Below are 15,766 nucleotides of genomic sequence, written 5' to 3' on the forward strand. Positions count from 1 at the left end.
CAGACCATCACTGACTGTGGGTACCTGACACTGGACTTCAGGCATTTTGGCATTTCCCTCTCCCCAGTCTTCCTCCAGACTCTGGCACCTTGATTTCCGAATGACATGCAAAATTTGCTTTCATCCGAAAAAAATACTTTGGACCACTGAGCAACAGTCCAGTGCTGCTTCTCCGTAGCCCAGGTCAGGCACTTCTGCCGCTGTTTCTGGTTCAAAAGTGGATTGACCTGGTGCCTGTACACGGTGGCTCTGGATGTTTCTACTCCAGACTCAGTCCACTGCTTCCGCAGGTCCCCCAAGGTCTGGAATCGGTCCTTCTCCACAATCTTCCTCAGGGTCCGGTCACCTCTTCTCGTTGTGCAGTGTTTTCTGCCACACTTTTTCCTTTCCACAGACTTCCCACTGAGGTGCCTTGATACAGCACTCTGGGAACAGCCTATTCATTCAGAAATTTCTTTCTGTGTCTTACCCTCTTGCTTGAGGGTGTCAATGATGGCCTTCTGGACAGCAGTCAGGTCAGCAGTCTTACCCATGATTGCGGTTTTGAGTAATGAACCAGGCTGGGAGTTTTTAAAAGCCTCAGGAATCTTTTGCAGGTGTTTAAAGTTAATTAGTTGATTTAGATGATTAGGATAATAGCTCGTTTAGAGAACCTTTTCATGATATGCTAATTTTATGAGATAGGAATTTTGGGTTTTCATGAGCTGTATGCCAAAATCGTCAATATTTAAAACAATAAAAAGCTTGAACTACTTCAGTTGTGTGTAATGAATCTAAAATATATGGAAGTCTAATGTTTATCAGTACATTACAGAAAATAATGAACTTTATTACAATATGCTAATTTTTTGAAAAGGACCTTTATATCTCACATCCATATGTTGCTGGTTGTGTGTAAAGCTTGCACAGATTCCGGAAAACAACTGTGTGAATGGCCCAAATCAAACAATTACTGAACAAATCATGGGACACATTATCAGTGTATTTTCCAGAATCGCTGTATGAAAGAGGCTTAAAGGTTGTATCAGCAATTTCTAGCCTGAAACATAAAGTGTAAAATTCAGCTTATCTTTCATCACGATCCGCTCGCTGCCTGCCCCATAAATTGTCTGTGAAAAAACGTGTCTCTCTGGTCAGCCTAGGGTCCGAGATATGCCAAAAAAACAATCGGCACTACCAACCTTTCCACAGCAAAAACAAACATTGTTCCAACCAATCAGCGTCAGGGGTTTGGTGTTGTGGACTTTCGCTCCGCCTCCCTCACATCCCAGCACCAGTAGGAAAGTCCACAACACGAACCCCCTGACGCTGATTGGTTGGAACACGGTTTGTTTATCTGTGGTTATTGTTGATAGCGCCGATTGTTTTTTTGGCATATCTCGGACCCTAGGCTGACCAGAGAGACGCGTTTTTTTCACAGACAATTTATGGGGCAGGCAGCGAGCGGATCGTGAATAAAGGTCAGCTGAATTTTACACTTTATGTTTTAGGCTAGAAATCGCTGATACAACCTTTAAGCTGACGTTCCACTGGTCTTTTATATTAACGTTGTTCAGAAGCCTATGTATTAATGTAGTTTTTCTGACAACCATTGACTGAACAGCGTTTTCTCGACTTGTTTTCGTATTGTTGTTGCTTAGCAATAGAATGGACGTAATGTTGTCAGGGGTTGGCCAAAAGGAGGGTGGGACGGTGGTTGGTGCTCGGGGTGATGACTTAAGGCGGTGACTGAGTAGATCGGACGTCACATTTTTACGGAAGTCACAGCGCCTTGTGAAAAGGCACAGCTACTTTATGCAGGCTGTGTGCAATTTACTGTGGGTTGACTGCTTTGAAACTTATATGGTAGTTACATAAACCATAGACCTTATTTATCATGAAGAAAGCCAGGAAATTTCAGTTTTGACAATATGGGACCTTTAATAAAATGTCAGAAGGAAATATTGTGTGATGGATTTTCATCTTGCCCCCTTTTAATTTCTTCCTCATCTCTCTCTAAATTTGTTGAATTTATTTGTTGAATTATTACAGTGAATTCTTACATAAAAATTGAAAGAATTGAGGTCAATCTATATCTAGATTTCCTAAACTTTGTCATTAGTATCTAGTTTTTTTTTTATTAATTGTATAACGGCCGGCTTAAACTCTGTAGAATACCGGCCGACCAGGATCAGGTTTGGACGCCCTGGTATAGGATCTAGCAAACTTGCATTACATATCTACATGTTTTGATGTTAATTGTTTTGTGTCATTAAACTGGGATTAACTTTTATCTCTTTGTTTTTCCTCCTTAGACCTAACATCGGTGAAAGAGGAGAGAGAAGTACTGAATGAAACTGAAGAAAAAGATCAGTTTGAGAATCTTTATGATTTCATAACTGGAGAATATTTTTTTTGTTCCTTACAGTCTGAAAAAACTTCTGAACAAAAAAGAGCTCAAAAGACAGAAACTATGAGTTATTTCACTTGCTTTAATTGTGGAAAAAGTTTCAATCGACAAGAAGACATTAAAATTCACACTGGAGAGAAGCCTTTTATCTGCAAACAGTGTGGGAAAAGTTTCAAAAGAAAGCTTAAATTTAATTGCCACATGAAAGTTCACACTCGAAAGAAACCCTTCACCTGTCGTCTGTGTGGGAAAAGTTTCAATCAAAAACGAATGCTTTACGCCCACAGGCGAATTCACACTTTAGAGAGCCGTTTTACCTGCCAACAGTGTGGAAAGAGTTTCAGTAGAAAAGAAAGCCTTAATAGGCACATGAATGTTCACACTGGAGAGAAGCCTTACTCATGCAAACAATGTGGAAAGAGTTTCACTCAAAGAGGAAACCTTTATATGCACATGAGAGTTCACACTGGAGAGAAGCCTCACATATGCTGTCAGTGTGGAAAGAGTTTCAGTAGAAAAGGAAGCCTTAATAGGCACATGAACGTTCACAATGGAGAGAAGCCTTACTCATGCAAACAATGTGGAAAGAGTTTCAGTAGAAAAGGAGGCCTTAATAGGCACATAAGAGTTCACACTGGAGAGAAGCCTTACACATGCTGTCAGTGTGGAAAGAGTTTCAGTAGAAAACAAAGCCTTGACAACCACATGAATGTTCACACTGGAGAGAAGCCTCACACGTGCAAACAGTGTGGAAAGAGTTTTAGTCTACAAGAAAACCTTGGTAGGCACATAAAAAAAATTCACAATAGAGAGAAGCCTAAAGATCTCCTCAATATGGAAAGTGTTTCAACTAAAATTTAAAAAACAGCAATTTCGGTCCTTGATTCTGATTGGTTGAGCCACATTTGAAGTTGCTGTAAATTACTCTACAAACATACAGTCCTGCAAGCACCCCCGACACTGCACAAAGTTTCAAACCCCGTTGGCGGCCACCTATTTACAAGATGTCTGTTGTTGATCGGTCATTTATCGAGAGAGTCACCGCTCTGTATTTGCTCTGGAGAGCAGAACAGCGGCGTAGGGATCGTCGTTGCCGTATTTGGGTCCACCAGACAGTGTTGGGAAAGTTCTTTTTCTACGTGAACTAGTTCAAAGTTCAGTTCACACATTTTAAAATGAACTAGTTCAGTTCATAGTTCATAATTCAAATTTTTTGAACTAAGTTCGCAGGTTCCAAAATGAACTAGTTCATAGTTCTTTTACTTTTTCAAGTATGTTGCTGCAAGCTGTTACCCTAAGAATACTGGCATTTTCCAGTTGTTGCCCCTCATTCAGTCCACACTCGTATCCAGCTGCAGCTTTCACCCTACAGTATATTCTCAGAAACATGAGGAAGAACGTGCTGCTTGAATAAGCTCTATTTTGTTGGACTGGTTATTTATTATTTTATTTTTATAATATACACCACCATTCAAAAGTTTGGGGTCAGTAAATTTTTATTGTTTCTTTTTTTTTTTTAAGAAATTAATACTTTTATTTACTAAGGATGTATTAAGTTAATAATTAAAAGTTTATTAAAAGTTAATAATAAATCATTTAGATTGTTAGAAAATATTTATATATTAAATAAACACTGTACTTTTTAAACTTGTTATTGATAAAAGAATCCTGGAAAAAAAAATCACAGGTTGCAAAAAAATATTTGGCAGCACAATCGGTTATCTATCATTGATCATTCTAATAATAAATCAGGATATTAGAATGATTTCTGAAGAATCATGTGACACTTAAGACTGGAGTAACAGCTGATAAACAAAAATCAGCTTTTCATCCCAGGAATAAATTCTATTTTAAAGTATGTTAAAAAAAAACAACAACATTATTTTATTTGTAAAAACATGCAATATTACTTTTTTTCTGTATTTTTAATCAAATAAAAACAGCCTTGATGAGCATAAGAAACTTCTTTAAAGACAAATCTTAAACATTTGAACGCTAGTGTAACATTTTATTACCTGTTTTGCAAGGGAAGTAATAAAATATTATAATATTAGCAAACATTTACTTTCACCCTACAGTATATTCTCAGAAACATGAGGAAGAACGTGCTGCTTGAATGTTTTTTAATGAGGAATTAAGAAAGAAATTAAAAAATTATTTTCGGTGGACATATGACGTTTCATTCATAAAGTAGTACCCGCTACCTTCATCGGATTTTGCCTCCATTCATTCTTCGCAATTTGATGACGCATGCGCGGTGCGACTCTGTGGTGGCTGCTGTTGCCGTCTTTCTCCCTATATAATAAGGCCCGTTTTAGATTGTGTTGTAGCGGTTGTAGCGTAGATATTGTACAGTCCGTGGTTATAGTCGGGATTTTGCCTGGCTCCATGGAAATCTGGCACTCTCTAGAACAAAATTGAACTACGAGAGAACGACGTTCATAAACGCCAGAATGAGCGCGTTCACGTTCACGTTCATCAGGCAGATATACAGCACGTTCAGTTCACGTTCACCCAAATTATGAACGAGTTCATGAACGATCGTTCAATGAACTCGTTCAGGCACAACACTGCCACCAGACCCTTCGGAGGCGTTCGGTGAGTTTCATCACTTGCTCCAGGAGCTGCGCCTGGATGACGGCCGCTTTCAGCGGTACTTCCGCCTGTCCCGCGCCCAGTTTGATGACCTGCTGTTCCGCATCGGAGCGAGGGGATTTCAGGAGCGGTGGAACTTTCATTTTAAAAGTGAACTACTCGTTTATGACATTCCTCCTTTGATGTATAATAATTCTATAGGTCTGTGCCATTTCTTTGTTCATCTTATTACTGTAAAATCTGTTTGTTTGTTTTTTTGATGATGATAAATGGAGCCAGCCTCCAAAAGTATTTAACCTGTCCTGTGATTTCTTTATTTTCCTGACACAACATTGTCCAGACACACTAAAGTATACACACTATTATAGTTATTATTGTTCTGTTATTATAGTGTAGACACACTACACTATAATAATGTTTCATATAATTAATATTTAGATATGGAATAAATAGCATTCAATACAAAATTAATATGTGTCATATATGTGATAAAAAAAACTTGCTTTGTTTGTGCATTAGAACTGCACTAGGTATTTAGTATTCATGTTTCATATTTGAATGAGTGACTCGGGCAGGCCTGCCGCCACAGCATCAAGCAGGCTCCTGATTGGTTAACGCAGCGCGAATTGACGGAGAAGTTCAGATTTTTCAACTCAGGCGGTAGACGCGAATTTGCGTCAAACGCGTGATTCACAAAAAGCACAATTCGTGCGAGAACTCCAGATGCGCGTAAACGCGTCTTACCATTGACTTAACATTGAAATCACTCGTGCCAGACGCATATTCGCGTTTGGTGTGAACGCAGCATAAGGGAATCCTATACTGGGCCCGTATTCACAAAACATTTTATCTTAGCACTAAGAGTTCTCCTAAATAGCAGTAAAAGTTTTTAGCTAAGAGTTTTCTCTATTAACAAAGCTGCTGAGACAAACTTTTACTAAGCAGTAGAGAGAAATCTTAAGCTAAGAGTAAGGGCGGGGTTGACCTCGTTACTATGGATGATGTCAGCCTGCTCACTAACCATGCATGCAGTGATTGGCTGATAGGGAAGGGGGTCTCTGTCAGACATTTATTCATAGAAATATTGTTGTAAATGTTGCCATATTCAAATAAAGAATTTAAAATACAGGGCAAGTGTCACTTACTAAACAAGTGTTCAAATGATTGACAGCCTTTTATAACAAACAATTAGCTGATATGCATGTAAATGTAACCCCTCACACCCAAGTCCTACCACACCCGCTCCAAGCAGGTCTCGAACCCGGGTCTCTAGCACGTGAGGTGGATGCACTAACAAGGAGGCTAAAGGCTACAACCTCTAGGGTCTGTCGCTAGTGTGTCTCTTGACATCGAGAGTGAGGTTTATAATGGCTGTTGCCGGCTGTCTGCCTCAGAACATTTTAGAAGCATTGGATGATAATGAGCTTTTCAGAAGATGTGGTCTTAATCGCGAAGGTATTATGACTATTGCAGAATTGCAACAAATAGAAACAACCCAATAACGCCACAGATCAAGGTTTTAACAATCCTCGAATGGCAGCTCCTTATGAATGCAATAAATATTTTAATGAGGCAAAGGATTTCAATCTGCAATAGCATGACATGGTTACATGAAAACATTATCTGCAACTTGAAAGTAATGTCCATTTACCTGTAGCTGTTGTTTGTCACTTAAATCTCTGCCTTAATTTGCCTGACTTTGCAAAGAATACCTGGGGCCGTATGTATAAAACTTCTAAGAAATGGTCTTAAGAGTAGTCTTAAACGTTGACTTAACTGTCAAAAAATTCTTAGTAAGAAGTAGGACTTTTTTAAGAGTAGGAGACTTTTATAAAGCATCTAAAAGCAACTTTCAGTAAAGTTTGAGACTGATTCTTAAGTTCTGACTTAAGTGTTGTAAATTAAGGACTACAATGATTGAAACACAATATGGCCTCTGAATCAGCCAATAGTGAGCCTGCTCATGTGAGTCACAGCAGCACAACACCAATTATTTGATGGAACTACAATACAAACATTTAATTAAGACACTATTTCATATTTCAGTGTATTTAAACAAATTCTTTGCATTGTGGAAAATTATCACAAATTATTATTAATTCTTTGAAATCCATGTCTCCTCATTTACAGTTGGAGCAATGATGTGAACAGCTCCAAGAACTCAAAGAAAGCCCACAAACTTAAACGTTTCTTGTTTAGCAGCATGGTTTGACGGTCAGTTGGAAAGTCAATAAACTGCCTTTAAGTTGTGGCCAAGAGAGAGAAAAAAGTGTTACTGATTTTGTAAGCATATTGCATATTTGCTTGGAGTCAATTGTTTTACTTTTATTTTTTTGATAATAATGCAGTAAAATGTGTCAGTTTTTTGGCATTGCTGTCCTACTAAGAAATTATAAACACATGCAAAAAACAAGAGAGGACCAACACAAAATTAATAACGGATTATGTTGTATTCAATGTCAGTGTTGACAGTTTAGTGATTTTGTCACTAGATTTGTTGACCTCCTTCCCCCTTTTGAGACTTTGAGACTAAACCTTATTCAGATTACAACACTCTCCCACTGATATATTTATATTATATAGATCAGTGAACTCACCATTATGTCCTCATCCTCATCAGCTACATTGTGTGACTGTTTTAACTACTTTCAATTGAAAGCAGCAACATTGATCAGTGTTTCTTTCATATTTTGATGGTTTAAGTGAAATGTGAGGTCATTAAAACCCTCCACACATCACTTTTGGTCACTGATGTGTTTGGTGAGGTTAGTGTCACAATATTTAAGACCCTGCTTACTGTGTCATCACCAGTGCTTTGCCGCATTTTTACAATCTTTCAAATTTTCCAGTGAAAATAAATAAACAAACAAACATATTATTGCAGCTAGAGCATTGATTTGTAGAGTGGATTAAGTTATTATGCTTATTACTTGGTCAATTACAAAAATAAATACATTAAAGAATGCTTGATGGTCACGATTGTATCATTTTATCAACTCCATATCATCATATAACTCCAATATGTCATATGTGTATTGTAAAGTGTGTGTTTCCTCCTTTTTGCTGCCATTGTGTTACTCCTAACTAGGTTAGGAGACCTCTCCAACACTCTTAAATAATTTAGCAGCTGAGACCTAGTCCTAACACTTAAGAACTTTTATTAATCACTCTTTATCTTAAGTCCAGAAATAAGAGTAAAATTACATCAGTCTTAGACTTTTGAAACACTTAAGACTAAAATTTGACTCTGAGAAGCTTTATACACACAGTCCCTCTTCTTGAATAATAAACTCATAGGCACTGTAACTTGAAACAAGGGCTAAGAGGTAGTTTTGTCCATAATGTTGCACTGGCTGTTGTAGTGCTTTTTTCAGTGCCAACCAGGGCCCGTATCCCTAAAGAATTTTTGTGCAAAAAGTGGCTCCTAGCGGCCAAATAAGAAAATTCTCAGAGCCATTACGTTTTCTTAGAATTTCCCCTAAAAGTGACACAAAAATCCCAGTTAACATAAAAGCTATTCCTCAAGATTCCTAGCGCTTAAAAGAGCTCCTAAGGCGAGATCTGCTAAGAGCAGGGAAGAGGACTTTTAGTGGCTTAGGAGTTCCCCTAAGCAGCTGCGCACAATGGCCATTTTCTGTGTTTGTAGGATATTTGTTGACAAGCCTTCATAAATAGACCAGCCAGCAATCACAGACATCGATAAAAGCTGATCCGTGTTACCCTCGTTAAGACCACACTGAGTTGTAACGTTGCAATTTCTACTTCATTAAAGACAGCCCATCTTGTTTTCAATGGGGTCCATATGGGAGTGAAAATACAAAATATGCCAGCTAGGATATTAATATGAGCAAATAAGACATGAATCATTAATTGAACAGGGTGTGATGAGCTTAAGTTTTCACATATTTTAGATTCTAATGTTAGGCTATAACCCCTACAGCTTACTATTCATTTTCCAGATATTTTCTTGAATGTGAAATATTATTTACAATTACAGTCTGCATAAAATTAGAGTGTATAATTATGTTTATTGATTTGAGGGAACATCCTTTGCTCATTATCACCAAAAGTTCATTTTCATCAAACTTGTAGGATCAACCAATCACAGCTTTTGAAATGATGACTCATACCTAGCAATGGGGTCAACCACACCTCCTCACTAAGATAGGATTTTCCATCCATTCCTTGCTCAGAGTTCACTGAAAATGTTCTGGAATCACTTCTAAGCTAAAACTCCTGGCAAGGAATTTTTAGGTTAATTTAGGAGCTCTCTGAGAGGATTCTCAGAATCTTTAGGGATACGGGCCCAGGTGATATCTTCAATAAACTTTACTTCAGCTTTACTTTTGCTTTCAGATGTTAATCTTCATTTGAAAAACTGCAATGTTGTTTACTGCTTTTTCTTTCTTTCTGAAGTTTCAAGAAAGTATAGTTTACTAATGAAGACTATATAAGACTATATTTTGGTAAATCATTTCATTTAAAGACAGTGTTTTTTATTTTACTTTTTACTGGTAATATTATTTTTATAAGACGAAGGAGTAAGTGAATGAGGTTTAATGATAAAAAACCATGCAAAACACAACGGAAAACAAAATACACTGAACCGAGCAAAACAAAGGAAAACTTAGGAAATATGGGGACAACATCAAAACACAACAACACCAGACAAGGAAACAATGCAAACAAACCAACTTAAAAGGTGTCGACTAATCACGTGGACAGGTGTGGCAAATTATCTAATTAGAGGGAGGAAGTACCAAATATGGTCAGGGAGGAACCAAATCAGCCAAAACAACAGGGGAAACAAAGGGAGAAACCAAAACATATTAACAAGGGGGGAAAGACACTAAGAAGACACAAAAACCTCCATAAATCCTGACATATTGTAAAACATTGTAAAAATGTTATTTAATAAACACAATGAAACTGAAACTTTTTTCTTATCTCTTTTTAAACATAACATCAATTTTAGAGTAATTGAACTTAATTAACTAAATAGATTAACATAAATTCATGAATGTTACGTTGATTGACCGAAACAAAATTGTGACTAAATTACCTTTATATAATTACCTTAAATTCACTGAAATAAAAATTCTTTCTTAAAGGCAACTTTACTCAGTTACATGAAACCTGTTGACATAAAAAAGTTAAGTAATGCCAACATATCATTTTTTTGAGTGTGTAACCGGGTGGAAAGGGGAAAAAACACGCACGGCAACAGATTAATTTGTAAAGGGGTTTTATCTGACTGCTGTTTTGTATTTGAAAATGGTTACAGCGGTCGGTGGGAACACCCCTGGGCACAAAGAATGATAATAATAAATGAGACAATAGCCGGAGAAAAAAACAAAGTTACCAATGTCAAATAAAGTTATTCTATAAGAAGTAAAATTTACAGAATAATCACAAATAACAATGCCTCGCTACTCCTATTCAGATGTGACAAAATGTAATTTCAGACAGTGATTTCTATTGAATAAACAGTTAGAAAAACAGTATGAGACCCTCACTCCCTAATAAACTTCTCTGGAGTGAGCACTCTAAAGAAAAGTTATCTGCACTCTTAATCGGGTCGTATAGATAAAGTATCAAAACAAAACGCTCGGTTGTGGTTTCACCAGAATACTACATTCCTATACAAAAACGGTCCAAAACAAGATGATTACACAGTAAAGAATACGGTAGTGCTATGGTATTGAGAAGAGATTAATGAAACACATTAATAAAGTCATCTCAATTCTGCTGTCACAATTTCACATAAACACAAGTTTAACAGAAATTATAGCATTTGTACACTTCCGGAAGTAATACATAAAAAGAAATATCAAACTTACACTGGGAATTTCCACTATCACCCGACACGAGGTTTATGCAGATTAGCCCCAATCCAACCTCATCTAAAAATTACAAGTCAACATTACACACAAATGTGTCACGAATTCTCATGGACATCAAAGAAAAGTTTAGCAGTAATATTTACCCAGACAGATAGCCTTATTTCAGAATTAATCTCCCCGATGCTGACACGATTACCTGGCACTCGGCATGCGTCATAGAATTATCACCAAAAGTGGCTGTTCTAGTCACCTGCACGCCTATAGGAATTTTCCGCAAGCATAGATTATTGAAACCTATTAGACCAGTAGCATCGCGTTCAAAAATGACCAACGAGTTTCTATATTTGTCCTATTTAAAACTTGACTCTTCTGTAGTTATATCGTGTACTAAGACCAGCGGAAATGTAAAGCTGCGGTTTTCTAGGCTGATAAGATTAGGAACTACACTCCCATTCTGGTCTAATAGTCAAGGAAGTTTGCTGCCGTAATATGGACGCAGCAGGCGCAGTAATATCACGGAGCACCTGAAATTAGTCCCCAGTTAGGTAAGCATTTGCACATGTGCTGCGTGGTATTACTGCTCCTGCTTCAGCCTTATTACAGCAGCAAACTTCCTTGACTATTACGCCAGAATGGAAGTGTAGTTCCTAATCTTATCGGCCTAGAAAATTGCAGCTTTACAAAATGTAAAGCTGCAATTTTCTAGGCCGATAAGATTAGTACACGATAAGATTAGTACACGCTGGTATTACTACACGATATAACTACAGAAGAGTCAAGTTTTAAATAGGACAAATACTGAAACTCGTAGGTCATTTTTTAACACGATGCTATTGGTCTAATAGGATTCAATGATTTATGCTAATCTATGCTAAAAGTGATATCGCCAGAACAGGAGAACGGTTGAATGGATTTCAAAACGGTAAAACTCAAATTATTTACTCAGGGGGAGTTGGAGAATGAGCCTATTTCCAAAAAAAAAAAAAAAGTGGAGTGTTCCTTCAAGATGCATCAAAAGTAACAGTAAAAGGCATTTATAATGTTAAATTAATAATGTGGACTCCACAAAAATATACAACACAACTGTTTTCAACTTAACTATAACAACTATCACAAGAATAAATAACATTTTCATTTAATTTCATTCAAATTACATTTCATAATTTGATCATTTGTTCTCATTGTGGTGTGAAAATTTAATTGAAATATTTCAAATTTCACTGGTATCTTAAATTTGGTGTCATCATAGCCATATAGAGTTGCATGGGTTAAACACAATGAAAAACAATAACTATTTTAATTTATTTTGTTAATACTTTTTTGTGGTGGGGCAAGTAAAAATTGTAACAACTCAAAACTCTTAGCGTTAAGCCCTGCAAATACTTTAACATCTATAAAATCACATACACTAAAATGTTATTAAAGGACCAGAAGTAAAAACTATGACTACCAGATTGCTGCAAAAAACACAAGCTTTGAGTAATCAGTCATCTTAGAAAAGTAAAACAAGACTCACCAGCAAACACAATCACACAGGTACAACACTAGACAGACCATAACCAACACTGGGTTATTTATTCTAAAGATAATCACATGACAATAAAAGGAAGAAGACAAGGTTTACCAAAAAAAAAAAAAAAAAAAAAAAAAAACAGGGCATAATACAGTCCAATGAAACATGAAATAGACACAATGACCTCTAGTGGTCATCTAGAGGGTATTCCAGGGGATATTAATTCATTATTACCTTTTCAGTTTCGATAAATTGGCAAACATATGCCAACCTATTCAGTTCACTCAATATCTTCTTTTATTAACAGTGAAAAGTTTAGGTAATAAATACAAGACACAATAAACTGTTTATTAGAAACTTTAACTAGAAGTACATCTATTAGAAAAAAAACATGTTGTATTAGTGTTATGATTTTAGTGAAGTAAAATGTTTTGAAAACAAAATACCTTTAATACACCTGCAGGAAAATGAAGATCAGGAGACTCTTGTTTGAGCTGGTCCTGTGTGTCGCTGCGGTCATCCAGACTGACTAAAACACTCAATCACTGGAGTTTTATTCAGATTTCAGGAGGCCGTTCTTACAGATGAAGACAAAGCTCTCAGATCACAAGCTTAAACACAGTATTCAAAGGATGTGATCAGTTCTATACTATACTCTAACTATAGCACTCATGATCACAGAGATCAGGGAAAGACACATTCACACACAACTCAAGTGTTCATTAGCATTAACAATGACAACAATTAAAGAAATGAGGCAGAAACATCAAGAGCACCTCAGATAAAAGATGACAGTCTCACTTTACATTTGTATTCACACACACCTAAAGAAAAAGAGATTAATTTACAACTGAACATTTCTGCTAAATTTCCTAAGCAATAATTTTATTTCAACCAATATAATTGTGTCTTTTGCAGTAAGGATTGTCACACCTATGGACTGTCCTTGTGTGTGTTTTTTTTTTTTTTTTTTTTTTTTTTTACAATGTGCTCCTTGTCCTTGTTTGTCTTTATTTGGTTTTCCTGTCACTGTTTCCATTGTCTGGATAAGAACGATAAATGGCATTTACATTTTAAAATGAACATATTTAGCTTCAGGAGTGTGTGAATATGAATGTGAAATGATGGTAAGTGTCACATTTTGTCTTTATTGGCTGTTGATGTTTCTGCCTCATTTCTTTAATTGGTGTCTTTGTTTCTGATCAATATCTGAGTTAAATATGAATGCAGAGGCTGAAGGAGAGACTTTCCCTGATCTCTGTGATAATGAGTCTATAGTTCTGCTGATTGGATTAGAGTCGCTGAAAATCTGAGCAAATTCCTGTAACTGCTTACATCCTTTGCATATTTTTTCTTCTAATGACGATCCTGAAATCTGAATAAAACTCCAGTGATTGAGTGTTTTAGTCAGTCTGGATGACCGCAGCGACACACAGTAACATCTCAATCAAGAGTCTCCTGATCTTCTCTTCTGAGTTTACTACAGGTCTAACTGGATGTCGCAGGCATTTTGGTTTCAAAACTTGTAACTTCACTAAAATCATAACTCTAATATGACATAATTATACGCGTCTGACTACGGATCATAATTATAACGCGTCTGACTACGGATCAGAAGATTCTAGGTTCGACTCCTGGCTGGCTCGCTCTCTGATTTTTGCGTAATGCAGTTTGGTTTTGATGTCACAGGCTTGCCGAATTGTTGCCCTATTCCTACGTGCCACCCGAGCTTTGAGAAAAAGTTGGACACGAAATGAAATCCGAACTAGCCAATAATCAGCAACTCACCCGGTTAAAACCGCGTCTCAGTTTCATTGTTAATCTCATGATTTTTTCATTTCTGTACCTTGACAGACCGGCGATAGGCTGTTTTTCCTTGAGATAACGGTTACAATGCAAGACCACGCTTGTTTTTTCAAATGCGTGGCGTGAGTATTTTTGGATTTTTTTTTTTACCCGGACAAGGCCTCCGCTGACCAGTTCCCATATGGTCTAGCGGTCAGGATTCCTGGTTTTCACCCAGGCGGCCCGGGTTCGACTCCCGGTATGGGAAGGCGGGCTCCTCTTTGCTACCGGTCAGGATTCCTGGTTTTCACCCAGGCGGCCTGGGTTCGACTCCCGGTATGGGAAGGCGGGCTCCTCTTTGCTACCGGTCAGGAGATAACGGTTACAATGCAAGACCACGCTTGTTTTTTCGAATGCGTGGCGTGAGTATTTTTGGAATCTTTTTTTTTACCCGGACAAGGCTTCCGCTGACCAGTTCCCACGAAATGAAATCCGAACTAGCCAATAATCAGCAACTTACCCGGTTAAAACCGCGTCTCAGTTTCATTGTTAATCTCATGATTTTTTCATTTCTGTACCTTGACAGACGGGCGATAAGCTGTTTTTCCTTGAGATAACGGTCACAATGCAAGACCACACTTGTTTTTTCAAATGCGTGGCGTGAGTATTTTTGGAATCTTTTTTTTTACCCGGACAAGGCTTCCACTGACCAGTTCCCATATGGTCTACCGCCAGGATTCCTGGTTTTCACCTAGGTGGCCCGGGTTCGCTCCCGGTATTGGAAGGTGGGCTCCTCTGTGCTTCCCTCTACGAAAAAGGGCCACACGTCTTCCTGCGTCGAAAGCCGTTTTTTGGCCAGCAGTCGAGCTGCAGAAACCTAATAGGCCGAGGTTGTGACCTCACAGACCTGCGCCTTCGATAGCTCAGCTGGTAGAGCGGAGGACTGTAGGAGGAGCGTTGGCAATCCTTAGGTCGCTGGTTCGACTCCGGCTCGAAGGAGGTTGTTTTTCACGTGCCCACCTTTTTTTGGGTGGGCCGGCCTTCTGAAAGCAGCCAACAGAGCTTGATTTCACAGTCCGCCATTGGGGGGGAGGGGGGGCAAAAGAGCTTTCCCTGACCGGGAATCGAACCCGGGCCGCGGCGGTGAGAGCGCCGAATCCTAACCACTAGACCGCCAGGGAAGAGCCGATCTAATGCTGGCCTGCTAATAACATGAGAACAAGCAGACAGCAATACAGGCTTCTGTCACGTCGAAAACCAACGAGTCGGGCTGCAAGCACGAGGATCCCCAGGCGGTGGGCCAGTGGCGCAATGGATAACGCGTCTGACTACGGATCAGAAGATTCTAGGTTCGACTCCTGGCTGGCTCGCTCTCTGATTTTTGCGTAATGCAGTTTGGTTTTGATGTCACAGGCTTGCCGAATTGTTGCCCTATTCCTACGTGCCACCCGAGCTTTGAGAAAAAGTTGGACACGAAATGAAATCCGAACTAGCCAATAATCAGCAACTCACCCGGTTAAAACCGCGTCTCAGTTTCATTGTTAATCTCATGATTTTTTCATTTCTGTACCTTGACAGACCGGCGATAGGCTGTTTTTCCTTGAGATAACGGTTACAATGCAAGACCACGCTTGTTTTTTC

The 15,766-nt window shown here is 38.2% G+C and overlaps 1 protein-coding gene and 3 non-coding genes across 4 annotated transcripts; all 4 read left to right on the forward strand.

The window, feature by feature from the left end:
• Positions 1 to 2,298: 2,298 nt before the first annotated feature.
• On the forward strand, positions 2,299 to 3,872 carry LOC141325728 (uncharacterized). Its single transcript, XM_073834472.1, has one exon. It carries the CDS (start codon positions 2,453 to 2,455, stop codon positions 3,248 to 3,250), a length of 798 nt encoding a protein of 265 aa, XP_073690573.1. The 5' UTR covers positions 2,299 to 2,452; the 3' UTR covers positions 3,251 to 3,872.
• A 10,449-nt stretch (positions 3,873 to 14,321) lies between these two features.
• trnae-uuc (transfer RNA glutamic acid (anticodon UUC)) lies at positions 14,322 to 14,393 on the forward strand. The gene has a single exon. It is a non-coding gene; the product is annotated as a tRNA-Glu (tRNA).
• Positions 14,394 to 15,037: 644 nt separating this feature from the next.
• On the forward strand, positions 15,038 to 15,124 carry trnay-gua (transfer RNA tyrosine (anticodon GUA)). Its single transcript is given in 2 exon segments — positions 15,038 to 15,074; positions 15,089 to 15,124. It is a non-coding gene; the product is annotated as a tRNA-Tyr (tRNA).
• A 298-nt stretch (positions 15,125 to 15,422) lies between these two features.
• Positions 15,423 to 15,495, forward strand: trnar-acg (transfer RNA arginine (anticodon ACG)). Its single transcript has one exon. It is a non-coding gene; the product is annotated as a tRNA-Arg (tRNA).
• Positions 15,496 to 15,766: the final 271 nt, after the last annotated feature.

Source organism: Garra rufa, chromosome 2 (genome assembly GCF_049309525.1).
Source record: "Garra rufa chromosome 2, GarRuf1.0, whole genome shotgun sequence".
Taxonomy (NCBI): Eukaryota; Metazoa; Chordata; class Actinopteri; order Cypriniformes; family Cyprinidae; genus Garra; species Garra rufa.